This window comes from Caenorhabditis elegans, chromosome III (assembly GCF_000002985.6).
Source record: "Caenorhabditis elegans chromosome III".
NCBI lineage: Eukaryota > Metazoa > Nematoda > Chromadorea > Rhabditida > Rhabditidae > Caenorhabditis > Caenorhabditis elegans.
In genome coordinates, this window is record NC_003281.10 from 3,304,080 (window position 1) to 3,332,013 (window position 27,934).

At 31.6% G+C, this 27,934-nt stretch overlaps 3 protein-coding genes and 1 non-coding gene across 6 annotated transcripts; 3 read left to right on the top strand and 1 right to left on the bottom strand.

Moving 5' to 3' along the window:
* The first annotated feature begins 3,223 nt into the window (after positions 1-3,223).
* Positions 3,224-3,274, top strand: Y53G8AR.10. The gene has a single exon (NR_052167.1). It is a non-coding gene; the product is annotated as an Unclassified non-coding RNA Y53G8AR.10 (non-coding RNA).
* Positions 3,275-7,230: 3,956 nt separating this feature from the next.
* On the top strand, positions 7,231-13,637 carry ral-1 (small monomeric GTPase). Of its 2 annotated transcripts, NM_001267937.3 has the most exons (7): positions 7,231-7,638; positions 8,487-8,545; positions 8,621-8,686; positions 9,695-9,816; positions 10,122-10,208; positions 11,818-11,995; positions 13,292-13,637. In NM_001267937.3, exons 1-7 carry the CDS (start codon positions 7,518-7,520, stop codon positions 13,421-13,423), a joined length of 765 nt encoding a protein of 254 aa, NP_001254866.1. In that variant the 5' UTR covers positions 7,231-7,517; the 3' UTR covers positions 13,424-13,637. The 2 variants fall into 2 exon arrangements, with proteins under 2 accessions (NP_001254866.1, NP_001254867.1); NM_001267938.2 differs by lacking the exon at positions 7,231-7,638 and having other exon boundaries at positions 13,292-13,634.
* Positions 13,638-13,645: 8 nt separating this feature from the next.
* On the bottom strand, positions 13,646-17,166 carry Y53G8AR.9 (C3H1-type domain-containing protein; the record flags this gene model as incomplete). Its single annotated transcript, NM_065289.6, has 2 exons — positions 13,646-15,365; positions 16,879-17,166. 2 exons carry the CDS (start codon positions 17,164-17,166, stop codon positions 14,706-14,708), a joined length of 948 nt encoding a protein of 315 aa, NP_497690.1. The 3' UTR covers positions 13,646-14,705.
* Positions 17,167-18,773: 1,607 nt separating this feature from the next.
* phf-15 (PHD-type domain-containing protein) lies at positions 18,774-27,648 on the top strand. 2 transcript variants are annotated; one of them, NM_065290.5, is made up of 11 exons: positions 18,774-18,928; positions 18,996-19,043; positions 19,125-19,220; positions 19,288-19,348; positions 19,425-19,495; positions 19,571-19,685; positions 20,560-20,809; positions 22,221-22,841; positions 23,859-24,028; positions 25,328-26,138; positions 27,173-27,648. In NM_065290.5, exons 1-10 carry the CDS (start codon positions 18,895-18,897, stop codon positions 26,085-26,087), a joined length of 2,226 nt encoding a protein of 741 aa, NP_497691.1. In that variant the 5' UTR covers positions 18,774-18,894; the 3' UTR covers positions 26,088-26,138; positions 27,173-27,648. The 2 variants fall into 2 exon arrangements, with proteins under 2 accessions (NP_497691.1, NP_871639.1); NM_181910.4 differs by having other exon boundaries at positions 18,883-18,928; positions 18,979-19,043.
* The last annotated feature ends 286 nt before the right edge of the window (positions 27,649-27,934 follow it).

Here is a 27,934-nt window from a genome sequence, read left to right on the forward strand (position 1 = left end):
GTTAAGCTACATATCCATAGTTTTCTGTTTATTTCGATTACTATTAGCTACAGTAACCAGAGGTTTTCCCACCGAGACCAAAAATTGGTTAATTTTTTTTGTTTTGAAAAGCCCAAACAATACTGTTTGAAGTGGTTTTCAGCACAAAATATTGAAAATTGGGTAAAAGTACATTATTCGCTAAAGTAAACTAAAGAAAAAAACTTCAAAAAAAAAATTTTTTTTGGAAAATTTTCGATTTTTTGTAGTTTTTCAAAATCTCATAAACTTCTTAGTTTTTAAGGTTTTTAGACATTTTGTTATGTAACTTGTGCAAAATTTTAAGTTTAACTCATATATTATAGAAACTAACAGTGAAATTGGTGAAAATTATGGAAAAATTTAGTTTCAGGAAATTTTTCAGCCAAAAAAAAATTTCAAAAAATTTTTTTTGGCTTTTGGTTTTTTTAAATAGATTTTCCGTCTTCGATATTTTTTATTACAATTTTGTTTAAAAATATAAATAAACTTTAAAAAATTCGAATTTCCTCAAACAGCAGCCAATTCCAATAGAATATGTGTGTCCTCCCAGTCCTCTTCTCACTTCTCATCTCCTGTTTTCACATTCCTCCATAACTCTGCGTCTCCCACGTTCCCTGTACTATTTCTCACTGTTTTAGGGGGTCCATTTCATTCAAAGAGAGGCAATGTGTCAGTGGAAGCACAAAAAAGAGTACATTCTGACGTCTCTTCCCCCCCCCCCCAGTTTTTGCGGTTTTTCTTGGAGCTTGTCTGAGAGCACATGTCACACATTTGTGCTCCCGGAGCCTTTGATAAAAGAAATGTGTGTGCAAGAATTTTTTCATATCTTTGCAAAATTTTTGACCTGAAAACTTAAAAAATTTTTTTTTTTTTGGAAAATTTTGGGTCTCCCCACGAAAACTTGGGGTTACTGTAGCTATTTGTAGAAGTTAAAGTTTTAAAATATACCAAACTATAGAAATATATTTTTTGCATATTTTGAGTCACAAAACAGCTAAAAACATCTCAAATTACAAATGGTATGAATTTTTGAAAATTTCAATTTTCTCAGGAAACATTTTTTTTTGGAAAATTTTTTGTCTTCCCACAAAATCATGGGTTACTGTAGTTTTAGGTCTGATAGTTTTCAATTTTGCAGAAATATATTTTTGTCATATTCGGAGCTTAAACCCAAGCCGCAATCGCTGAGAATTCAAAAGTTATGAATTTTTGAAATTTTCAATATTTTCAGAAAAAAAAAAAAAAAAAAAGGAAAATTTTTGGTCTCCCCACGAAAACTTGGGTTACTGCAGTTTTCAGTGAAAATAGCGTCCTGATAGTTTTTGATTTTGCAGAAATAAATTTTCGCCATATTTTGAGCCTAAAACCAAGCTAAAAGCTTTAGAATTGTGAAAGTTATGTGTATCCGTACAAAATATATATATTTAAATTTTTCTTTAAAAAATTTTATCCCGCCACGAAAATCTTGGAATTACTGTAGCTCTGCGTGATGGTTTTGAGAAAAATGTATATTTTATTTGTAGAGCAGATATTTATGCACATTATGAGCATAAAACTAGATGAAAACCTTCTCAACTGAAAAAGTTATCAAGTTTTGAAATTTTCAATTTTTTGCGAAATTGTTATATGAATATTGTACAGTGGACGTATAATCTAATAAGCCGATAGACAACACATATATTTTTTTTGCTAAAAAAACAGTAAAATTTTTAGGCAGATATAAGAGGAATTAGTGGGTGGTGGTGGCTGCGCAAGTTAAAAAAAAATTTGGTAAATTTTTAGTAGTTGGAATTTTGGGAACTTCAAAAATGTATAACTTCCTAAATTTTTTTAACATTTTCATCAATTTTTTGATTAAATTGAACAAAATATGCTTGAAATTATTGCACGTTTTGTGAAAACCATTCGTTTAAAAAATTTCAATTTTTTTTTTTTGAAAATTCAAAATTTCAAGTTCACAATTTTGTTAATTTTTGCTATTTTAATTCATATAATATTTCAAAGTTTAAAAAAATATTTACATTTTTGTTACTTATAATTTGCATTTGTTTAAACTCTGAGAAACTACAGTAACCCTAGACTTTTCGCAGCGAGACCCAAAATTTCCAAAAAAAAAGTTTTTGTAAAACTAAATTTTCCAAAAATGTGTAACTTTAGTTTTTTCATACGGATTCAGGTGTTTTTTATTATTAAATATTTGAAATTTTCTGAATTTTAATATTTTCAACAGATTACTTCAAAAACTACAGTAACCCTAGACGTTTCGCGGCGAGACCCAAAATTTCAAAAACTTTTTCAAATCCACCACAGAACTGCATTTCACAAATATTTTCATCGATTTCATAATATTTTTAATTCAATTCATGAAACTTCTCCCTCCAGCTGTACTATTTGTCGAGCGGGGAATGATGAAATCATATTTCTGAATGGTCAAATGTGTATGTTGACTCATCTATTTGATTGCCTGCGTCTCTCTCAATTCGTCATAATGAAGTACTTATATGCATAATGATTATTTTGATAATAAAAAAAAAGTTAGTGTACTTTTTACTTTTTTCGAAAAAAAAATTTTTCAAATTTTTTTTCCAAATTTTTTTTCCTAATTTTTTGATTTTTTTAAATTTCAGGTATTAAAATTAAAATTATTTCAATTTTAGCATTAATTTTCCCTTTGCAAGAGTGTTTTTTTTCCAGTTTCTCACCATAAATTCGAATTTCCAGGGGTACGGTAGCCTCAAAAGTACGCAAGCACCAGATCTTACGACAAAATGCAGAAAAACTCCAGAATTTGAGTTTTTAGGATAGAAAATGGCGCAGAATTTGAATTTTATGGTTAAAATTCCATGAAAAAAGTGTTCACATCAGAAGCTTTAGATTTTCAAATGTTTTTCTGTTGAATTTTTGCCAAAAATCAAATTTTCTATGCTTTAAATTCAAAATTTCCCAATTTTCACGGCAAGTTTAGTATTTTTGTTACTTTTATTCTTTCCACGTTTTTCCATCAACTTCTGACTCAAAATTTGAAATTTATGGGGTACGGTAGCCTCAAAAGTACGCAAGCACCAAATCTTACGACATTTTGCAGAAAATATTCTAAAACCGAGTTTTAAAGGTAAAAAATAGAGTAGAATTCGAATTTTGTTTGTTAAATTTGCCATTTGGAGTGTTTTTCATTGTTTTCTGGCAAAAATTTGAATTTCACGGGTTACGGTAGCTTTAAAAGTACGCAAACACCAGATCTTACGACAATTTGCAGAAAAATGAGTTCTAGGGGTGGAAAATTCTGGGAAATTTGATTTTCATTATTAAAATTCTGTGAAGACACTGAAATTTCACTTTTTTCCTGATTTTTCCCAAATATTTTGCGATTTTCGGTCAATTCTTGGTCACAATGACTCATAATAGTGGCATATGACACATTTTTGTTTATAACTGAAAATGTAATTGGGCACAGTTTTCTCTGTGCTCTTTTTCTCTAATACTCTCTAACTTTTAGGCAGCCAGGCAGCCAGGCAGCAGAAGAAAATAAACAAACATTTCGGATTACGAGCCTCACCCCCGATCTTTTCTCCATTTTTCTCCGAATTGTACACACACACACACACATTTCGGACACTTTTATGTGTCCTTTTGTGCAGCACCGATCCGATGAAAAAATCGATAAAGATTGGACTTTTTGAATCTATTTTTTGGGTCCCGCCACGAAAAGTTTTGGGGTTACTGTAGTTTTGGTTATTTTGAAATTGGTAATATTTTTAAACAAAAATTCAAAATTTTTTGTTTTTTTTTAATTCTAAATTTAGCAAAAAATCTCTAAATTTGAGAAAGTTATGAATTTTCAAAAACTTACAAAAAGTATGAAAAAATTTTTTTTTGAAATTTTGAGTCCCGCTACGAAATCTTCTGGGTTACTGTAGTTTTTGACATTGGTAGTATTTTTGATTAAAAATTCAAATTTTTGTGATTTTTTAAATTCTAAATTTAGCCAGAAATCTTCAAATTTGAGAAAGTTATGAATTTTTGAAATTTGAAAAAAGTTTTTTTGAAATTTTGAGTCCCACCACGAAATTTTCAGGGGTACTGTAATTTTTGACATTGGTAGTAATTTTATTCAAAAATTTCAGTTTTTGTGCTTATTTTGAATCTACATTTAGCTGAAAAGCTTGAAAATTGAAAAAGTTAGGAATTTTTAAAGTTTGAAAAAAAATTAAAAATTGTTTTTTGATATTTTGAGTCCCGCCACGAAAACTTCACGGTTACTGTAGTTTTTGGCATTGGTAGTATTTTTGATTAAAAATTCAAGTTTTTTTGCTTATTTTACGTTTAAAATTAACTTTAAATCTTTAAAATTGAAAAAGTTATGAATTTTTGAAATTTGCAAAAAATTAAAAAAAAAATGTTTTTTTGAAGTTTTGAGTCCCGCCACGAAATCTTCAGGGTTACTGTAGGTTTTGGCATTGGTAGTATTTTTATTCAAAAATTTAGGTTTTGTGCTTATTCTAAATCTAAATTTAGCTGAAAAAGCATGAAAATTTAAACAATTAAGAAATTTTGAAATAAAAAAAAAATTCCAAAAAAAATTTTTTTTCGAAAAATTTCAAAAATTTATAACTTTCCCAATTTTCAAGATTTTTTGCTTATTTTGAGTTTAAAATGAGCCAAAATCTGTGTATTCTTGGAAAATAAATTAATGACATCCTAAATTTTTCGTGGCGGGACCCCACAGTAATTTTTTTTTGAAAATTTAAAAGTTCTATAACTTTTCTGTTTTTTAAGGTTTCTGACTGATTTTTTGAATTTTACAAAACTTCATACAGAAATCAGTAGAAAATTATTGATTTTTAAGAAAAAAATTTTTTTGAAATTGTTTTTTTCAAAATTTTTTTCCAAAAAAAAAATTAATTAATTTCCAGTTTTTTTTTCCTATTTTTATCGTTATTTTTTCTGTTTCTCCATGCTGTTGACCACCCAAACAAGATCGACCAGTTTTTTTTGTCTTCACATTTTTCTGTTTGTTATCTCTGCGTCTCTGCGCTCTCTCCATCTCTCTCTCTTCTCCACAGGTATGCAGGTCTCGGGGACGGAAGCGTCATCTTTTTTCGTTCTTCTCTTTTTCACTTTTTATATTTTTATGTATTTATATATCATCGATTTTCTCGTGTTTTCCCGGAACGAATTTCTCATTTTATCCAAATTTTTAAGGACAAATCGATATTTTATCGAAAAATGCCTGAAAAATTGCGTTTAAATCAATGGAAAATCTGATTTTAAACCTTAAAATCAAGAAAAATAGCCTAAAACCGCAAATTTAAACCAGAAAAACAATTCCAATTCCCGCCGACCACGCCGCCCGATTAGCAATAGAGCGCGTTTTCTCCAGGCTATTGAAATTAGGTCAGAAATGTGTAAAATCGGCCAAAATCAAATGTTTTTGTGGAAAAATAGAGAAAAATCGATTTTCGCGATGAAAAATATCAAATTTTATCGATTTTCCAAGATTTTCGAAAATTTCAAACTTTTCCTTTAAAAAATTCGGAAAATTTGCTGAAAATCTACTTTCATCAAGAAAAATAGTCTAAAACTCATAATTTCCACAATAAAATTCAAATTCCCGCCAAACAATCCGCCCGTGCCGCCCTTATTAGCGGTAGAGCGCGTTTTCACCGCAGTTATCCGATTTTTAACGAAACATCGATATTTTCTTTTAATTTTCACTGTTGTTTATCATTTTTCACAACATAATAGCTTATAACACCGAAAAATCATTGAAATATTTTGGAAAATTCAAATTCCCGCGCTCCGCCGAGCAAATTGGCTATAGAGCGCGTTTGCAACAATTCCAAATTTTTTCTGTCATTTTATTGAAAAAATGTAGTTTTGCGGCATTTTAAATGTTAAAAGCAGGAAAATCCCCGAATTTAAAAAGTAATTTTAAATTCCCGCCAGCCAACAGTGCGGCGGTGGGGCGCACTTTCAATTTGGTTTTTCAAACGTTGAAAAAAACCCGCCAAAATGGGTGTTATTTTGAAGGACTCGGTGAGCTGAGTATGAATTTGAGCAGAAAATTTTTAAAAACAAATTATTTGAAAAAAAAATTCCGAAAAAAAGTTTGAAAAGAAGTTCAAAAAAAACTTTTTTTTGAATTTTTTTTTCGAAATTTCAAAAATTTTTTCCCAAAAAAAAAAGTTTCTTCTAATTTATTACTCCCTTAAACTGCCTAATTCATCAAAACTACCAAGTTATAATAAGAAAAAAAGAGTCTTGACCCTCATTTTCCTCCGATAATTGGAGTCCTTTTACTATGCCAAGGTCTTTTCTTTTCTGGAGAAGAACAATAAAAATAGAATTTATTTGGAAAATGTTTTGGGAACACTTTTCGTGATGAAAAAAAAAAATTATTTTATGGGAAAAAACGACATTTTGAGCAAAAAATAGCAGGTTTTTTTGGTAATTTTTGAATTTTTTTTTTGAAAATTTGAATTAATTGAGGCCAAAATCCAGGAAAAACAATGAGAAACTTGGAAAAATCGTTTTTTATTCAATTGTCACTCAAAAATTCAAATTCCCGCGGGCCTCCGCGCCGTTTAGCGATAGAGCACATTTTCATTGTCGCTGGTGTGCGGTAGGGCGCGTTTTCCACTAAATGTTTAATTTTCAAGTAAATCTACCGCAATTTGACCGGAAAAATCAGAAAAAAAATTGAAAACTCGTTAAACCGCGTTGAAATTCAAATTCCCGCCGACCAAGTGTGCGGTAGGGCGCGTTTTACGCAAAATTTCAAATTTTCGAGTTATTCAGCCGATATCAGGGTTATTTTGCAGCTTACAGTGAGGGGAATTCGATAAAAACCAGAACAAATTAGAAAAAATCGATAATCGACTTTAAAAAATCGATAAACTCAAGTTCCCACCTCCCCGGTGTGCGGTAGGGCGCGTTTACCGCAAAATTTTGAATTTTCGAGTAAACCAGCCGATATGGGGGTCATTTTGAAGCTCTCAGTAGGGCAAATTCAAAAAAACCTGGAAAAAATCGATATTTGCAAGAAAAATTATCGATTTTTTCAAAAATTTCGATACTTTTTTCACAGTTTTTTTGTTAAAATCCCCTCCTCTATCACCGGCAGACAGTACTAAAACAAATAACATTTCATATTGTTCTGCGTCTCTGCCTTTTCCGCCTTTTTGTCTTATTATGCATAATTGTGTAGCCGGGAGAGCGAGGCGGTGCCTCACCAAAACAGTCAAAAAGTCTGCGTCTCCACGGTTTTCTACACTATTTCTCACCCTCACTTTTCCCGTCAGCGTGTGAATAGAAAATGAGGCACTAGGCACATACGCTCTTCTGGTTGCTATTGGACACCTTCTTCCGACCCGAAAATCCGAAAATTTCGCAACATTTTTTTTTGCGAAATTTTTTATTCTTTTTCCTGAAAAACCTCGAGAAATCCCCCGTAATTTTCCTATAGTGGAAAATTTTATATTTTCTCGTTAAAAAAAATGGATAAGGTGTCCCATGTGCTCCGAAATGGGTGGAACTGGATAAAGCTTAAATTCTTGGCTCTTTGGCACTTTTTATTCCGCCGGAAGAGTGATGAACCCGAGTTTTATGATCCGGAAGGTAATATTTTGTTTTTCCGTGGTGAAAAGTTGGTTTAAATGGCAGAAATCCAGGAAAAAGTGAGGAAATTTGAGGCAAACGCGCTCTAATGAGAAATTGGCGCTGGGCGGCGGGAATTTGAATTTTTTAGCAGAAATTTGAGGGAAAATGGGGTTTAGAGCAGTTTTCATTGATATAAATAAGTTTCCGGTAGAAATTTTGAAAATTTTTTAAATTTTTAACCGAAATTTCGAGTTTTTAAATTTTCGGCATTTTTTCTGTTTTTTTTTATTTTAAGAAGGAAATCATTTATTTTTTATGTAATCCCTATAAAAATTACAGAAAAATTCAGTTTTTGAGCAGATTTTTAATAAAAATATGTAAAAACCCTGTGAAAAATAAAAAGAAAAAAAGTTTGCGCGTAAGATCTGGTGTTTTCAAGATTTTCAGTCATTTTTAAAAGGAAATCTCAATTTTTCTTGCATTTTTCACATGAAAATCAATATATTCAACTGATTTTCACAATTTTTTAGCTTAAAACTGACAATTTTCACTTTAAAATCTACTTAAAACCTGCAAAATCCTGCTTTCTACCGTACCCCTCAACTGTCGTAAAATTCGGTGTTCGCAGAGTACACAACTTTCAGAATGGAGGGTTACGGTGGTTTTTGGTCATTTTTTGATGAATTTTCTGCGGGAAAACCGGTTTTTTGGTGGTTTTTGTTGTTGAGAATCTGAAAATTTGCATAAATTTCCATTTTTAACGCTAAATTTTGCAATTTCCCGGATATTTTCTAGCCAAAAATTGAGAAATTCCCCAATTTTCGTCGATTTCCCCCGGGTTTTCCCCCTAAAACTCGAATTTTCAGCCATGGCATCGAAAAAAGCAAGCGGAACACTGCCGCCGCAACAACAAGTCGTCCATAAAGTGAGTTTTTGCCCTGAAAATTCGAAAAAATTGAATTTTTTCCCAAAAAAACTGAAAAAATCAATAAAATTGCAGGTTATTATGGTCGGAACCGGAGGTGTCGGAAAATCGGCTCTCACTTTGCAGTTCATGTATGATGAGGTGCGGAATTTGGCGAAAAACGAGAAAAGAACAATTTTTTCTGAAAAATTCCGAAAAAAACCTAAAAATCGATGTTTCAAGAAGAAAACACCGGAAATTCCGATTTTTCCGAAGAATCTAGACGAAAATCCCGGAATTTTTGCAAATTTGCATGCAAAGACTCTAAAAACGTCGTTTTTCTCAAATTTTATGTTAAAAATCCGAAGTTTTGCGATGTTCCCGAATTTTATGTCGAAAAATCTCAATTTGTACCTTTTTTAGGCCGAATTTTGTGCATTTTTTGCCAAAAACCCCAAAAAAATTCGAGTTTTGGGTATTTTACGTCAGAAAGCCTGAAAAATTCCATTTTCCCCGAATTTTATGTCAAAAAATCCAAAAATAATCCGATTTTCGAGTTTTTTTCACTCAAAAGCTCTAAAAATGCCAATTTTCCCGAATTTTAAGGCAAAAAAATCCCAATTTTGCAAATTTAATGTAAAAAATTCCGATATTTCCGTTTTCTACTTTAAATCACTGAAAAATTCCAATTTTTTGCGAGTTTTATGTCAAAAAACCCCAAAAAATCTTCATTTTTCCATTTTTCTACCCAAAAACTATGAAAAATTCTGATTTTACCGAATTTTATGTCGAAAAATCACAAAAATTCCACTTTTCACGTTTTTTATGAAAAAAAAATCCAATTTTTGGGAATTTTATGCCAAAAAATTCAAAATTTTGCCTTTTTCATATCCAAAACCCCCGAAAAATTCCAATTTTCCAAAAATTTTATTAAAAAAATACCTATTTTCGCCTTTTTTATGTCGAAAAACCCCCAAAAAATTCCAATTTTCACGAATTTTATGTCAAAAAATCCCAATTTTTTCATTTTTCTACCAAAAATACGTTGAAAAGTTCTGATTTTCCCGAATTTTATGTCAAAAAACCCCAAAAATCACAATTTTCACTCAAAAATTCCAATTTTCTCGGATTTTTTAATCTAAAAACCGAATTTATCCTTTTTTTTTGCAGTTTGTGGAGGAATATGAGCCAACAAAAGCGGATTCGTATCGTAAAAAAGTGGTTTTAGACGGTGAAGAATGCTCAATTGATATTCTTGATACGGCTGGACAAGAAGATTATTCTGCAATTCGGTAAGCACTGGAAATTGGCGAAAAATCGCTGAAAAATCGAAAAAATCACGAAATTTGGATGTTTTTCATCAAATTTTAGAGAAAAATTGCCAAAAATCGGCTTATTTTTCGTTATTTTCAGCAAAAGTCGTCATTTTAAGCCGATTTTTTGGGATTTTCCGGAAAAATCGGAGGTTTTGAGCCGGTTTTTGAACTTTTTTTCCCACCAAAGACTAAATTTTAAGGAATTTTTTGTTTTTTCACGCGAAAAGAGCCAAAAAATCGTAATTTTAACTGATTTTTCCCCAATTTTTTCAATTTTTCAGTGATAATTACTATCGAAGTGGTGAGGGATTTATTTGTGTCTTTTCGATTTTGGATATGGAATCATTTGAGGCTACAAACGAGTTTCGGTAAGTTTTTTCGACATTTTGACTGGAAAAATGAAGAAAAATTGATTTTTTCACCCTAAAACATTGAAATTTTCAGTTTTTTCTCGAAAAATTGGACAAAAATCGATAATTTTTAATGAATTTTCAGTTTTTTTTTTTGGCTGAAATTTGACAAAAAAAGGAGGAATTTCAAGAAAATAGGGCAATTTTCGATAATTTCCACCTAAAAATTCCTAATTTTGACCGATTTTAAGCGAAAAATTTGAAAAATACACCAAATTTCTGCTAATTTTGCCATTTTCGAGCAAAAAAGTAATGAAAAATGCGAATTTTGGTCACTTTTAACTGGAATTTGGTTGAAAATAGCAAAATTTCGACCAAAAAAGTCCTGAAAATGCGAAAAAATTGATTTTTGGTCAGTTTTAACCCGAATTCCATGAAATTTTCAATAAAAATGTAAAAATTTGCTCGTTTTTAGCAAAAAAAGATTCCAAACTGAATAAAACACTTTTTCGTGCTAAAAAATGCCAAAAAAATGTCAGATTTTCGATGAATTTTACTGAAAATATGCAAATTTCTGAAATTTTCTGGCAAAAACTCCAATTTTGGTTCATTTTAACCCTAAATTTACTAAATTTTGACTAAAAACTGTCAATTTTTGCCTATTTTAGACCGAAAAACCCCGATTTCGGGCATTTTTCACCCATATTTCGTAAAATTTTCACTCAAAAATGTCCAAATTTGCCTATTTTCGGTCAAAAAACTCGGATTTTGGCCCATCTTAACCCTAAACTCACGAAATTTTCGCTTAAAAATGTCTAAATTTGCACATTTTTGTCTTTCAAAATTAGTAAAAACTCGAAAAATTGTCAATTTTTACCCAATTTTCATGAAATTTCTCCTCAAAACTTTCAAAATTGCGTATTTTTGTTTAAAAAAACTCGTAATTTGGTCCATTTTAAGCCTAAACTTACAAAATTTCGACTTAAAAATGTCAAATTAAGCCTATCTTAGGCCGAAAAACTTGAAAAATGGTCAATTTTAACGCGAATTTTGTGAAATTTTCACTAAAAACGGCCAAAATTTGCCTATTTTCGGTTGAAAAAACTCTAAATTTCAAGAAAATTTCACTTTTTCACACAAAAATCTCAAAATTCGCCTATTTTAGACCGAAAAACTTTTTAAAAAGGTCGGTTTTAACCCAATTTTCATGAAAACTTTCAAATTTTACGCTCTATAGACCCGAAAACTCGGATTTTAGTCAATTTTCACCCCAAATTTGCCAAATTTTCATTAAAAACTTACAAAATTTGCCTATTTTTGTTCAAAAAACTAGGATTTTGGTCCATTTTCACCCAAATTTCATCAAATTTTCACTAAAAACTTTCAAATTTTGCCTATTTTAGGCCGAAAAACCCCGATTTTGGGCAATTTTCACCCAAATTTCATGAAATTTTCACTCAAAAATGTCAAATTTTGCCTATTTTAAGCCGAAAAACTTGAAAAATGGGAAATTTTAACCCGAATTTTGTGAAATTTTCACTAAAAACGGCCAAAATTTGCCTATTTTAGGCCGAAAAGCTTCGATTTTTAGACAATTTAGGCCCAAAACCCCCGTTATTTCTTGCAGCGAACAAATTCTTCGTGTCAAAAATTCGGATTCATCAGTTCCAATTGTATTGGTTGGAAATAAGGGTGATATGCGTGATCAACGTGTTGTATCAGCTGAATTATGTCGACAACGTGCTGAACAATGGGGATGTCATTATGTTGAGACATCGGCTAAAAGACGTGAAAATGTTGATAAGGTATTGGGAAGAGATTTTAGGCTGAAAATTTGGAAAATTCGGCGAATTTCAGCCGGAAAATTGGAAAAATTGGAGAAAATAGTCAAAATTGGCGGAATTTTGAGCTGAAAAGCGAAAAATTCAAATTTTTGACACAAATGTCTCCAATTTTCAGCAGGAAATAAGTTTTCGGCTGAAAATCTGTGAAATTCAGCGATTTTTGAGCTAAAAAATCCTAAAACTTTGATTTTTTCAGTTAAAAAATCATAAAATTCCACTTTAAAGTTGAAAAATCAAGAAATTCGATTTTTTCCATCTAAACAATCATAAAATTTCAAGTTTTCATCAAAAAATTCATAAAAATTCGATCTTTTCGTGTAAAAAATAACAAAAAAAAACATATTTAATTTTCACATGAAAAATCAAAAAATGGCCTTTTTTTAGTTAAAAAACAATTTTTTTTGCTGATTTTAAGAGCTTTCATGACAAATTCCCTGAAAATTTTAAAAATTTCACTTTCTGAGCCCGGAAAATTCATTTTGAGCTAATAATTGTGCTCATTTTGGAGAATTTCAATTTTTCAGTCAAAAAAATATAAAAAATTTCGATTTTTTCAGTTAAAAACTCAAAAAATTCAATTTTTCAGCTAAAAACCTACTAAAATTTTAATTTTTCCTGTGAAAAAAAAGGTACGGGAGGATTTTAGGCTGAAAATTTGGAAAATTCGGCGAATTTCAGCCGGAAAATTGGAAACATCCAACGTTTTTAGGCTAAAAATCGAGAAAATTGGAGAAAATAGTGGAATTTTGAGTTGAATAGTGAAAAATTCGTCGTTTTTAGATTAAAAATTCGAATTTTTAATGAAAATTTGTGAAAAATTTCAAAATTGTATGGATTTTGTGCAATTTTTAGCCAAAAATAGTCAATTTACTCCGTTTTTTTTTCACTAAAAATTTCCGAAATATGCCATTTTCCAGTTTTTTTTATCTAAAAATCCCCAAAATTTCAATTTTGTAAAGTCAAAAAAATCGATTTTTAGTTTGGAAAATCGCAAAATTTCGTTTTTTTTCAGTTAAAAACTCTAAAATTTCAATTTTTAGTCCAAAAAATTATAAAATTTCAATTTTTTAGTTCAAAAAATCATAAAATTTCAATTTTTAGTCCAAAAAATTTCAATTTTTTAGTCCAAAAATCGTAAAATTTCAATTTTCCGGTGAAAAATTATGAATTTACAATTTTTCCCAGTAAAAACTCTCATTAAAAAAATCGTTTTTTTTTTCAGTTAAAAACTCCTAAAATCCCCAAATTTTTTTGCAGGTATTCTACGATTTGATGCGTGAAATGAAGCGTCGAAAGGGTGGCTCACAGGCTCAAACAGGAATCGACGCGTCGGCGAGCTCCGGCCGTAAAAAGCGATCCGGAATCAAGAAGCATTGCACAATTCTTTAAATTTTCAGTTTTTTTCTCCAATTTTTTTTTGAAATTTCCGTGTGCAATTTGCCTTATTTCCCGCCTCGCCGCCTAAAATTTTAATTTTTTTGCGATTTTATATATTTTTCCTTCTTTTTAATTTTTTAATTTTAAATTTTTATCCCTATCCGCGCCATCCGGGTCATCCAAAACCGCCTACAATTCACATGAAAAATTAATTTTTTTTCCGAAATTTTTTTTATTTTTTTTTTTAAATATTTAGTAAAATGTATATGAGAGAGGAGAGATTCAGAGAAAAGGGGGAACATTTTTTGGAAATAAAAAAAAAATAAATAAATTAAAGTACTGTTGGAGCTGATTTGGATGGGAATTGGTAAGAAAACAAGAGAAAAAAGGGAAAATTACAACAAAAATGGATAAAAAAATCAATAATTCTTTTAGACATGTTATTATCACACACAAAAAATTGAAAATTTTAATTAAAAAATAGAGAGAAATCGAGAAAATCATGGGGAAATGTGTTGGAATTTTTTGATGGATGGAAAATTTTTAGGAATGGAAAAAGTGCTGGAAATGGTGGAAATGTGGCTTGAAAATGGATTTTTCAGGGTTTTATTGAGGAAAAACAGCTGAAAATCGGATATTTTGGGAATTTTTAAGGAAATTTTTGCACAATTCTTCGGCTCAAAATGAATTTTCAGAGATTAAAAAGTGGAATTTTTGAAAATTTTAAAGCATTTGGCAATAAAAAGCATTGAAATCGGCAAAAAAAATGAGCGAAAATGAGCAATTTTCAGGATTTTCTCAAAAATGAGCCCAATTTTCGCCAAAAATTCATAGAAACGTCAATTTTTTGATCAAAATGTGCAATTTTCCGAATTTTTCTGGAAATCGCGCACAATTTTCGGCTCATAGCTGGAATTATAGAGATTTTCTTTCAAAAAAACCTGAAAATCCGAGAAAAATGCATGAAAATGTGCAGATTTTCATGGTTTTCATGAAAATGAGCACGGAAAAAATATTTTTTGCTCAAAATTCACAATTTCGAGCATTTTCTACGGCGAAAATTTGGTAAAAAAGCCGTTAAGAGCACAATTGCACAATTTTTCGCCTCAAAAAGTGGAACCTTAAAAATTTGCTACCTAAAACCTTAAAAATGAGCAGATTTTCTCGAAAAAAGCACAAAATCCATGGAAACTCGGATTTTCGGCTGTTCAAGCTTAAAAAACCTCAAAAATCACAATTCCAAGCCAAATTTTCTTCATTTTCTCCACACAATTTCCATCTCTCTCCTAAAAATCTACCACCCCGGAGCCTTTTGCCCCCACGTTCCATAATAATCATTAACAGCCGATGCAGCTGCGGCAGCCTTCGGTGGTGCCGGTGCTCCACCACTCTGCTGACGGAACAGAGCATACAAATCCTCGTAACGATCGTGTTCCCGTTGTAGTTCCCGACGTAGCGAATCAACTTCCTTCGATAGCTCAGCATTTCGCTTCTCCAACTCCATCAGACGATCATCGGATCCATAACGCCCACGCTTGATCGGATCACTATCATAATCATCGTAAGGTCGACGTCTTCCACCTCCACCATATGGTGGTGGTGGTGGTGGGAATCTTCCTGATCCTCCACCAGATCCTCCAGATCCTCCACCTCCACCCATTCCACCTCCACCTCCGCCAGGTCCAAAATCATTCGATGGTGGTAGTCCACGATTGCGTCGATCTCGTTCCAAATCCACATTCACATGCCAATAACGGCATCGATTGACTCCGCGAGCACAACGGCCCGTTTGAAACTCTTTGCAAATCGGAATTCCGCCGATTGTGTCACCGTGACCGACGGCGGCGATGGCACGCGCCAGGATAAGCGTCAGTTCGCGCGTCGTCTTGTATCTCTCCACTTCGTCGCGAGGCGCGTGCACGAAACGACAATTGTCACGCTGGCACCCTCGATTCTATAAAAATTGAGGCGAATTAGAGAGCGGGGAAAAGCTTATTTCTGGGGGGGGGGGGGGGTTTATGGGGGGAAAAGCTTAATTTTTTCGATTTTCTCAGTTAAAAAATCATAAACCTTCGATTTTTTAAAGTTTTGGAGCAATTTTCGGTGGAAAAAGACGGGAAAAGCTTAATTTTTCGATTTTTCGGTTAAAAAATCATAAAATTTTGATTTTTCTGTATAAAATCATAAAATTTTTTTTTTTTAGTGAAAAATCTTAAAATTTCGGTTTTTTTAATGAAAAAATCGTAAAATTTCGATTTTTTTTAGTAAAAAAGTCGTAAAATTTTGATTTCTATGTATAAAACTGTAAAATTTAGCGTTGGCAGTCTTATTTGAGAGGGTTTTATGGGGGGAAAAGCTTAATTTTTTAGATTTTTCTTTTTAAAAAGCCGTAAAACGCCGATTTTTTTTGGGTAAAAAATCACAAAACTTCGATTTCGGAGCATTTTTCTATATAAAATAACTGATTTTCAGCGAAAAATGAATATTTCCGGCTTTTCTTGAACAATTTTCGTGATTTTTTTTAAAGCTTAATTTTTTGAGTTTTATGTTCGAAAAATCATAAAATTTTGATTTTTTTAGTGAAAAAATCGTAAATTTTCGATTTTTCAGTAAACAATTGTTAAATTTCGTTAAAAATCATAAAATTTCGATTTTTTATTTAAAAAAATCGTAAAAATTATACTGAAATTTCAATGAAAAACTGATATTTCCGGCTTTTCTTGAACATTTTTCTGTGATTTTCCGACAAAAAACAATTTTTAAACTGAATTTTTGCGACAAATTGATAATTTCGCGATTTCCAACAAAGTCTGTAGCTATTTTTGTGCATTTTTCGCCGCAGATTTTCTCAAAAAAATTGCAGTTTTATTGGAATTTACGGCGGAATTCTGCATTTTCTGACTAAAAAATGCATCTCAAAGCTGGGAAATTTTCAGCTTTTCGTGATTTTCGAAGAATTTTCCAAGTTTTATAGGAATTTACGGCGATTTTTTTTGCATTTTCTGGCAAAAAAATAGGATAAAATTCGTATTCTCACGTTTTTTTTCAGCGAAAGAGCAAAAAATATTTTTTTTTGCTGAATTTAGGCTGAAATCTGGACGATTTTTTGAGACTTTTCGCATTTATGTAACATATTTAGCTGGAAAATGTAGAATTTCTGCCCGTAAAAAGTTTCGCTATCAAAACATTGCTCCAATGCTCAGAAAAAGCCGAAATTATCGAATTTTTGGGTTAAAAATCAGTTTTTCTCACTCTTTAGCTCAAAACAAGCTGAAATGGTCGCATTTTCGCTATAAAAATCATATTTTCACTCAGAAAAAGCCGAAATTATTGATTTTTCGGGTTAAAAATCAGTTTTTCTCACTCCATAGCTTGAAATCTACCGAAATTATCGATTTTTCGCTCTAAAATTCAATTTTCTTACTCCCAGGGGCTCCCAAAAAGAATCGAATCATCGCCATACGCACCTGATAGTCAATGCAGAAATTGTAATCGTGATCGCTGATTGGCGGCGCCTCGGACGGATGATAAAATTTACAGCGCGAGCCGCGATTGCAAATGTTTTTCAAAAAGTCTCGGCACACGTCATCGCGCTGTTGCTGCTGCTGCTTATTGTGCTCATTGTGCTGCTGCTGCTGCGGCTGCTGTTGGTGGGACATATTGTTCTGTTGCTGTTGGGGCGCCGCGTCGTGATGTGATCCTGATCCAGAATCTTGATGATTATTCAGATTATCTCCGTTTTCGTTATCGCCCATCTACAAAAAATTGGGAATTTTTGGGGAAAAATTGGTGAAATTTGCGTTTAAAATGAGCAAAATCGGAGTATTTTAGGGAAAACTGCAGAAAAATGTGAAAATCTCTCCAAAATTGAGCAAAATCGGGCGATTTTGGGTGAAAAATGAGTGAATTAGCGAAAAAAAGGATGATTTAGGTGAAAATTGCTCAAAATCTAATTATTTTGGGAGAAAATTGCTCGAAAATTGAGCAAAATCGGATAATTTTGGTGAAAAATGAAGGAAATCAGGAGAAAATTCAGAAATTACACTAGAAACTACATTTCGGGGAAGAAATTGCTCCAATTTAGGGCAATTTCGGAGAAAATTGCTCAAAATCAGAGTATTTTTGGGAGGAAATCTGCAGAAAACTGATGAAAAAGTGGAAAATTTGAGCAAAATCGTTCGATTTTGAGTGAAAAATGAGGGAATTAGCGAAATTCTACACTTTGGGGAAGAAATTGTTGCAATATAGGACAATTTCGGTGAAAATTGCTCAAAATCAGAGTATTTTTGGGAAAATTGCTCGAAAATTGAGCAAAATCTGATAATTTTGGTGAAAAATGAGAGAAATCGGAGGGAAATTCCAAAAAATTAGCGAGAATATCCATAAATGCGATGAATAATCTTATTTTTGTGCTAATAATAGGAAAAAACTAAGGAAAATGCCATAAACTAAAGTAAATTTCCTCTAAATCGACGAAATTCCCACTTTTCGCTGAAAATAGTTCCAAAATACGGAAATTTTTGTGAAAATTGTGAAAAACCTGAAGAAAATTCAACAAAATCGGTGAAAAAACGCTAAAATCCCGTTTTTTTTTTTGCAGGAAATTGCTCAAAATCGGAATTTTCTTCTTTTTCATGAGGAAATGAGGGATTTTGGTGGGAAAACTTGTATATTTCGAAGGAAAATTTGTTTCTAATTGCAAAATAGCTCGAAATTCTGCCGATTTTTAGTGGAAAAAACGGAAAAACACGTAGAAAAACCGAGAAACCTATTTTCCCCAAAATTCTCCGTTTCTAACGCGATTTTTCTCTGCAAAACGCCTAAAAACGCACATTTTCCGCGAAAATCGATAAGAAACACGCCAAAAACCGCAAAATGAGAGAAAATGAGCAGAAATTGTCATGGAAACCAATAAAAACCCACGTCGACGCCGCAAATTTAATGCTCTCGGCGGCGTTGCGGTCGCGTCGCGTGCTTGGCCTAGGAAACTGCTCGCGGAGCTCAAAAACCGGGAAGAGGGCAGGTAAGGTGCTAAATGGGGTAATCGAACATTCTAAAGACAATTATGATGTTAAATATATAAGGTTTTTGCTGGAAACTATTGATTTTAGCTGTCCCCGGAAATACTCGAAATACCCGAGAAAAATGGGGAAATCGTTAGTTTTCAATGGATTTTCAAAATTTTTTCGGTGTTTATATGATTCTCCGGGCTGTAAAATCCGATTTAAACATGCTTATCCTTGGAAAAACTCAAAAATGACGTGAAAAATCCGATTTTCCGGCCAAAAACCCTTATGGCCTAGAAACCCCCGGCTTGGCGGCCATCGGCGCGAAATTGACAAAAATTGTTTATGACGATTTCGAAAACAACAAAAATAGCAGAAATCATGTGAATTTTATCGATTTTCTTGGTTTTTTCGTGAAAAAACTCGTTTTTTAAATTATTTTTCCACGAAAAATCAATATTCCAGAGGTGCGAATTGATGCCGCCCGGTTCTTCTGACGTCCAAAAGTTGGGTGAGTTCAAAAATTCGATTTTATTTCGAAATTCGGCTGCAATTCCTCAGTTTTTCACTGATTTCAGGCTCGCCGACACTACGAAGCTCGTGTGTGCCGCGGAAAAAGACTAGAAGTGAGTTTTGGCGTTGGAAATTCGGGAATTTTCGCTGAAAATTTATTTTAACCTAAAATAATTCTAAAAATAAATTTTCAGGCTCCCTTCTCGTTCTGACGTCGTCAAATCCCTCAAAATCGATGAATAACGCTGGGAAAACTGCCAGAAATCGGAGAAAGGCCGATTCGAAGCCCAGTAATTTTTAAAATTGAAAAAAATCAGAAATAATGATTTTTTGTTAAAAAAAACAGTTTTTTTTCAGAAAAATCATCCAATGAAATGGATTTAAAGGATCCAGAACAAGTTTCGATCGAAATTGAAGGGTTAGTGCTGGAAAAATCGATATTTCTGCAGAAAAAACTTTAAAAAAATTTTTTTTTCGATTTTTTTAATTTTCAGAGTCAAAATCGCGGAAACTCGGGCACCAGAGAAGAAGGAGACGAAAAAAAGCCGAAAAATCCTCCATCACGGTTGGTTTTTATCCAAAAAAACTGAAAAAACCCCCCAAATTCCAAGAAAACCCCTTAAAATCTGAAATTTTTCAGCCGCCGAGATTTACACGAAAAAGCTTTACCGCCAGGTGGCCACTGGCTTCGATATGGACGGTGATAGTGATTCAGACATTCCTGGTTGCTCTAATCAGGCCATGATTTCTGATAAGTTAGTGCGAAAATCTGGAAAAAATTGGCTAAATTCGTGAAAATCCGGGAAAATTTGCTCCAAAACCTGCAATTTTGCTTGATTTTTTGGAGATTCGTGTTCAAAAATCTGTAAAATCCAAAATTTCCATCAAAAATCCATCAAAACTCGCTTTTTTCCTTAAAACTTGAAAAAAAAACGGAAAATTACCCAAAATTTCCCCCAAAAAATGAATTTTTCCCCTAAAAACTTGATTTTTAGTGTAATTTTTGCTGTAAAACTCGATTTTTCCATCAAAAATGCTCGAAAACCCCGATTTCCAACCGATTACGTCATTTTTGCAAAGTTTGCGCGTCAAGTTGCGTGTATTGTGTGCATGCGGTACACCGTGACGACAAATTGCGGACTTTAGGAATTTGAGCGAAATTTCGTTTTTAATAGGGAAAAGTGATAAAATCTAACATTTTCAGGGGGAATTTGATGGATTTTGTGAAGTAAATTGCGAAAAAAACCGAAAATTCCGATTTTTGCGGAGAAAAATCTGAAATTTTCTGTATTTTCTTGAGAAAATTGCGAAAAAATCTAAAAAATCCTATTTTCGTGGAGAAAAATGCAAAAAAATTGGAAAATTTCCGTATTTTCGCCGGAAAATTGGGAAAAATCCGATTTTTTTTGCGGAAAAAAAGCGAAAAATTGGAAAATTTCCATATTTTCACTGAAATATTGGGAAAAAATCCAAAAAAATCCGATTTTTTTCGGAGAAAAATGTGAAAAAATTAGAAAATTTACGTATTTTCCCCAGAAAATTGCGAAAAAATCCGAAAAAATCTCGAATTTTTAGTTTTTTCTATCGAAATTTCCTAAAAAAACGCGAAAAATCTCGTAATTTTTGCAGCTGGAAGCCGGAATACAGTGGTGGAACTCAAGAACTCGCTCATCCCGATGAACTTCCACAAACTATTGTTAATGATGATGATTTCTGGCTTAAACCCAAAGATTTCTTCTCAACACCCAAAAAACGGATCGTTTGTAACCGAAATTCGGTGGATTTTGATGAAAATATTCATGAAGAAGTGACAACTCGGGATGCTCTACATTATGAGATTACTGCACATGATATGGCTTTTTTGCAAAAAATTAATATGGTAAAAATTGAGAAAATTCGACTTTTTAGCGGTTTTTTCAGTAAAAATCCTGAAAAATGAACAGAAAATTGAAAAAAATGTGGTAAAACCGCTATAATTCCCCAGAAATTGCTCAGATTTTCGGTAAAAATTGAGAAAAATCGAATTTTGGCAATTTTACCCTGAAAATCCGATTTTCATTGTAAAAAATGCTGAACATTTCCTGAAAAATGGTAAATCGAAGACTAATTATCGAAAAAATTCAAAATTTACGAAAAAAATTGAGATTTAACCTAAAATATAAAGTTTACGGTTTGAAATGCTCAAAATTTTAGAAAAAAACATAGTTTAACTCAAAAATGATGAATTTTAACCCGAAAAATTTGATTTTTATGCTAAAACTGTTAAAATCATTCGTTTTCGAGCTAGAATAGTCCAACATTCCATAAAAATTTCAAATTTCCTCAAAGTTTACCTAAAAATCACCAAAGTATCACAAAAACCTCCTAAATTGCTTTGAAAATCTAAATTTCGTTCAAAATTTTCTAAAATTCGCCGAAAAACCTCAAAATTCCCTATGAAAGGCCAAACTTACCGGTTTTTTAAACTAAAAATGCGTAAAATTTCTGGAAAAGCATAGTTTAAACTAGGAACTGTCATCATAAACCGGATTTTTAGTCTAAAAATTCGAAATTTGAGCTAAAAAAAACCTTGAAATCGCTCATAAAACATCTGAATATTCCTCAAAAACCTATTTAATGGTCCAAATTTCCGAAAAAAAAATCTGATTTTTGGACTAAATAAATCTGAAAATCATCACTTTTTCCTTTCCAATTTTTTGCGGAGAAAAATGTGAAATATTAGAAAATTTACGTATTTTCCCCAGAAAATTGCGAAAAATCTCGAATTTTTCATTTTTTCTATCGAAATTTCCTAAAAAATCCGGAAAAATCTCGTTATTTTTGATTTTGATGAAAATATTCATGAAGAAGTGACAACTCGGGATGCTCTACATTATGAGATTACTGCACATGATATGGCTTTTTTGCAAAAAATTAATATGGTAAAAATGATGGAAATTGAAATTCTGCTGATGTTTTTAGTAAAAACCCTGAAAAAATGAACAGAAAATTGAAAAAATGTGGTAAAACCGCTATAATTCGCCAGAAATTGCTCAGATTTTCGGTAAAAATGTCCTGAAAATTCGATTTTCATGTAAAAATAGCTGTAAAAAATAGTTTTCGAGATTCCGGAAAATTAGAGAAATTTTTTTTTTAGAATAAGTAGCCCATAAGCTATAATTTTCATTCCGAAAATTGAAATTCTAAAACAAAAATTCGAAAAGTTTAGTTATAGCTCTAGAAAAGTTCAATTTTACCCTAAAAATCCGATTTTTCGTGCTAAAAAATCTAAAAATGTGCAATTTTTGCAGGAACGAAAACTGCTGACCGGTGACACATATCTCCCAATGGCCACATTTATTCGTATCATAAAGGAGCTTGAAACAGAAGCCTTCAAACAAATCCACAATCACCTACTCGATTCCCTACACGTAGTCTATTGCCGTCCCCCAGAAGATGGTGGAGAAGACGCTGAATGTGATGTGTGTCGAATATCAGATTGTGATGTTGCAGATGAAATGGTTTTTTGTGATATGTGTAATACCTGTGTTCATATGGTTTGTGCTGGAATCGAAGAGCTCCCGGATCCCGCGGAGCCATGGAAATGTGCAAAATGTGCACATATGGGGACACCGTGTCCCCCGTGTGTCCTCTGTCCAGCTCTCGGAGGATCAATGACATATTCCGCCGATAAAACTCAATGGGCTCATCACTCGTGTGCTCTTTTCATTCCGGAAATTATTTTTGAAAATGAAGAGCTCCGCGCTCCGATGACGTCATTTGAGAGGGTGGCCGAGGAGCGATGGAGCCAGATGTGCTCTGTTTGTGATACACGACAGGGTGCATGTGTTACGTGTAGTTGGGTGGATTGTGAAGAGACTTATCATGTTTGTTGTGCTCTCCGAGCTGGAATGACTGTTAGAATACAGGAGGTATGGGGTTCTGAGTGTGGAAAATTGCCGAAAAATGAGCAAAAATGGCTGAAAAATAACTCTTTTTTGTCCAAAAAATCATATTTTTACCAAAATTGAAAAAATTCAATGTAATTTCAAGATTTTTGACTGGAAAACGCAATTTTTGGGCTGAAAATTGGTGAAAAATGGCCCTAAAATTGCTAAAAAAATCACGTTTTTCACCGAAAAATCGATATTTTTGAGCTGAAAATTGTGGAAAAATGAAAAAAAAAGAAATTTTTGCCAAAATTGAGAAAATGCAATGTAATTTCAAATTTTTCACTTGTTAAATGGAATTTTTGAGCTGTAAAATTCACCAAAAATTCAAGTTTTGCAGAAAAATCTATTAAAAATTGAATTTTAAGCTGAAAAATGTTGAAAATCGCTAAAAACCTATGAAATTGCAAGTTTTTAGTTCGAAAATTGACTTTTTGCGTTAAAAATTTATGAAAAATGCGAAATTTTAACGAAAACTTTGCTTTTTGAGCTGAAAATCGCTTGAAAATTGACTTTTTTTTTTTGGAAAAAATCATAAAATTTGACATAAAAATGTTTAAAAACTGCTTAAATTTTATGAGATAAAAATAAATAAGAAAAAAGCGAAAAATTCCTGACGAATTTTGCATTCAAACACGTCGAAAGTCGCTAAAATTGCGAAAATGCAATAAAATTTCACAAATTTCACCGGGAAAATTGAATTTTTAGGCTGAAAACCGTCGAAATTTCACTTTTACACTGAAAATCTGGAAAAATTCAAAATGTTAATTTGAAAAAAATTGTCCAAAACCGATAAAATCCAGTAAAATTCAATTTTTTGAAACTTTACACTGAAACTATCGGAAAAATTGAGTTTTTTCACTTAAAAATTATTTTATTTTCTTTAAAAAATCAATAAAATCCATTGAAATTTTGACATTTTTCCACAGAAAATTGCGAAAAATTCAGAAAATTCACTCAATTAAATTTGAATTCCCGCCTAAAAATCGAGATTTTCAGGTGCCAAATGACCCGGAACACAATGTAACACGTGTAACATATTGTCATAAACACACTCATCCACAAGATGTCATAATTGAGGATAAATACCGTACCTACCGTAACCCGTGGCTTGCAAAAATGGAAACTGTCTTCTTTTTGATGACTGATTATGAGATGATTGCTGAGCGGTGCGTTAAAAATTTTTAAAAATTGGCAAAAAAAAATAGCCCTTGCTGTGTGAAATCATAGAAATTTAAAAAGTTTTATTAAAATTCGAAACGTTAACGAAAAAATCGAAAAATTTTGGAAAAAAAATGTAAAATTGAAAATTTTAAAGAAATAATCCTAAAATTGCAGGCAATCACTGAAAATGCGTAAAAGTTTGAAATAAAATTTTTATAAATATTTTTTTTTTCGGAGCTAATTTTCAGATTTTTCAAAAAATTAAATTTCAAAATTTAAATTTCTCTTTGATAAAAATGCAAAAAATTTTAATAGTAAAATAATTTTTAAAAAATTTTGAAAGAAAACTTGAAAAAAAAAAAAAATTAATTTTATAAAGCCTGAAAATTTGCCAAAAAATATGGAAAATTGTTGTAAAAACCTTCAAAATTCTCCGAAAAAATTAAAATTTTTGAAAAATTAATCTGAAAGATGGAAAATTCTCAAAAATTAACAAAACTCATTTTTCGGAATCTTTAAAAAATCGGTAAATTCTTCGAAGTATCATCGAAATGTGATATTTTCTTGCCTTAAAATCTGAAAATTATACCGAAAAATTTCATAAAAATCATATGTTTCATTTAAAAAACAACTGAAAAGCTGCCAAAATCATTGAAATTTGTCTGACCAAATTTGAAAAACTCATTAAAATTGTGATATTTCTTTGAAAAAACAAAAATTTCAGAAAAATTGCTCAAAATTCATGAGAAATCTGCTAAAAAAATGACCAGAAAAATCTGAAAACTATTTAAAAAATTGTAAATTCGTCTAAAAAAAAACAAAGTTTCTCCCAAAGATTCCTATATTATTAGAAAAATCGCGAAAATTTGTGGAAAAATTAAATTTTAATTTTAAGAAGATTTGAGAACCAAAAAATCGACAAAAAAGTTCGATAATTTTTTTATAAAATTTTTTTTCTCATTCTAAAAAACACCTGAAAAACTGCCAAAAGAATCGTAAAAAAAAAAGAATTTTCTAAAAATTCACAGAAAATCCTAAAAAATTCTAGTAAAAATTTGAAAGGTTCATGGAAAAAATACTAATAAAAAATTATCATTTTTTAAAATTATCAAAAATTGGTAAATTCGTTAAAAATAGTCTGAGAATCTCTGTAATTTCTTTAAAAAATAAAAATAAATAAATTTTTCAAAAAAATCACCATAAATTGAAAATTTCACTCTAAAATTACCTGAAAATGCGGAAAAATCCATCAAAAACGTCTAAAAAATCGCAAAAAAAATCTAAAATTTTCCACACATTTTCAGGCTCCAAATGGAAGAAATCATAGTGTCCGACGTGTACGAATACTGGAAACAACGTCGAATGTCCCGTGGCACCTCACTAATTCCCCATCTCCACGATCATGTGCTCATTGAGCCCGTCATTCACCGTGTCGCCCGAAAAGTCGGTGAAAATTTGGACGCCGCAATGAAAACGGCCGGAATTTCGACAGGCTCGTGCCCATCCACCACCACCAACACTAACGGAGCCCAGTTTTTTCGGCCGGCGGCTCTAATGGTCACAGAATTTCGTCAATATAACCTAAAGAGGGCCGCCGAGTCGATTCAACGGGATTTACAAATGTTCTCGATGCTCCAGCGACGAGAGCAGCTCAAAAAGGAGCAAATTTCGGCGGAAAATCGACAATTCCACGTGGCCTGGCAGCTTTTACAGCGGGGATTGGCTCCTGGAGCAGTACTTGAAGCTATGAAAATTTCCAAGTCAGAAATTCGGAAATTTACCTCTGAATCAGCGAAAAATTCCATGTTTTCGGTGCTCGCGGAGCCTAGTTTGAAGCGAAAACACCCCGGAATTTCACATATTCCACACATGGAGCATCAAAAATCACCCCTTCGACCTCGGAATGCTCCGGCTCATCATGGTGCATCGAATGGTGGCAGAGCTCCACGAGAAGATGAACGGAGCCCGTCGGCTCGCGGAGCACAAAATATTGAAGTAATGGGAGTGAGCAAACGGATCACGAAGAAGCCTGCGAGAATTTCGACGAATTGGCCGATTGAGTAGAAGCTCACAATTACAAATCAATTATTTCATTTCAAATGGATATTGTTAAATGTATGGGAATTTTGTGAGAAATTTAGCGAAAATTGATTTTTTTTTTTTGGAGAAAAATTCTAGAAAAATGAGTAAAAATCACATTTTCAGAGAAAAATTTTGATAAAATTACGAAATAAAAATCCGATTTTTAGAGAAAAATCGAAAAATTAAGTTAAAAATCACGTTTTTACTAAAAAAAAAACGGTGTTTTTGTGAAAAATCGATGAATTTCAGTAGTTTTGCAAAAAAAAGTATCGAAATATCCGAATTAATTTAAAATTTGAAAACATCTAATTTTTCCCGAAAATTTCTAATTTTTATGTGGAAATTTGATAAAAAAAGACAATGCAGTTAATAGAAAGCGGAAAATTTCAGATTTTTTGAAGAAAAATAGAACATTTGGAGTAAAAAATGCAATTTTTAATAGAAAAAATTCAGATTTTTCAGTGAAAATTCGATAAATTTGCCAATTTTGGCACCAAAAATTGAAATTTCGAATTTTTGAAAAAATTGATAATTTTTGGTAAGAAGCACATAATTATCGGATTTTCATGTGAAAAGAATGTAAAAAAGAACTTTTTTAGTGAAAACTTGACAATTTCTTTAAAAGAAAGATTTTTAAAGTTTAAAAAACTTCAAAAAAAAAGATTTTAACGGAAAAATTAAAATTTTCCTGTGAAAAGTTCAATTTTGTCACCAAAAATTGAAATTCGAATTTTTTTGGAAAAAAAAAACTTTTTTTCTGTTAAAAAGCACAAAAAACAAAAAAAAGACAAAATTCATTTTTTCAGTGATAATTTGAATTTTTTTGAAATTTACAAAAAAAAATTAAATTCGTCAAAAAATGATTTTTTAGTGAAAATCGATAGATTTTCAATTTTGCCGAAAAAATTGAGAAAATATATTAAAAACCGATTTTCGTGGAAAAAAGTGAAAAAAATTGATTTTTTCATAAAAATCTTGGAATTAAAAAATCACTTTTTCAATAAAAAAAAATTTCCGAAAAACAATTCCTTTTTTTTTGAAAAAAGTCGAAAAAACTTTTTTTTCAGAAACCTCCAATCTCCGCCTCCAATATCTCCAGAATGTGCCACGTCATCATCAATGACGTCATCATCGCCACACAATTCTACAGGAAAATGCACAAAAATCCCTTGAAAAATGATATTTTTTGCCCCAATAAATTCGAAAATTCCCCTCTCCTCCCCTTTTCTCTGAAAATTTATTTTTTTCTAAAAAAAATTTAATTTCGATCATTTTTGAATAGCTTTACTCATTTGGATCCCAATTTTTTCCCTTTTTCCCTTTTTTTCCCAAAAAATTGACTGAAATTTGCTGAAATTCAGCGATTTTTGTCATTTTTTGTTTGTTTTTTTTTTGTTTTTTTGTTCGTTTCTCACCTCATTTCTCAAATTTTTCAGAGCTCTGCCTCTGCGCCTTTAAATGGTTTTTTTTTCGTTTTTTCCCTCTCTCACTAATAATGGTTGTTTCTTCTTCTTCTTTTTCTCAATAAAATTGAATTTTTGGGGTGTTTTTTTTCGCATTGGAGCGAATTTGCAGTATGGAGGGGAATTTGAGTTTTTTGAGGATTTCTCATTGGAGCGCACTTGAAATTTGGGAGAATTTGAATTTTGTTTAAATGAAAAATGACTTGAACTTCGAAATTTTCAATGTTTTTAGCAGTAGAGCGCGCTTGCAAAATTCAAATTTTTAGCGAAATTATCAGCAGAGCGCATTTGCAGCACGATTTTTTTTTTTGAAATTCCAGAAATTCGAATTTTTCAGTGAGTTTTTGGAAATTTCCAGATGTTCTC

Excerpts from the sequence above, each read along its gene's own strand:
- ral-1 (NM_001267937.3), top strand. The coding sequence starts at position 7,518 with ATGGATAAGGTGTCCCATGTGCTCCGAAATGGGTGGAACTGGATAAAG. Across the intron at positions 8,687-9,694 it reads TGCAGTTCATGTATGATGAG|TTTGTGGAGGAATATGAGCC; the intron begins GTGCGGAATTTG and ends TTTTTTTTGCAG. Across the intron at positions 10,209-11,817 it reads GAGGCTACAAACGAGTTTCG|CGAACAAATTCTTCGTGTCA; the intron begins GTAAGTTTTTTC and ends TATTTCTTGCAG.
- phf-15 (NM_065290.5), top strand. The coding sequence starts at position 18,895 with ATGCCGCCCGGTTCTTCTGACGTCCAAAAGTTGG. Across the intron at positions 19,044-19,124 it reads GCCGCGGAAAAAGACTAGAA|GCTCCCTTCTCGTTCTGACG; the intron begins GTGAGTTTTGGC and ends ATAAATTTTCAG. Across the intron at positions 22,842-23,858 it reads TGACTGTTAGAATACAGGAG|GTGCCAAATGACCCGGAACA; the intron begins GTATGGGGTTCT and ends CGAGATTTTCAG.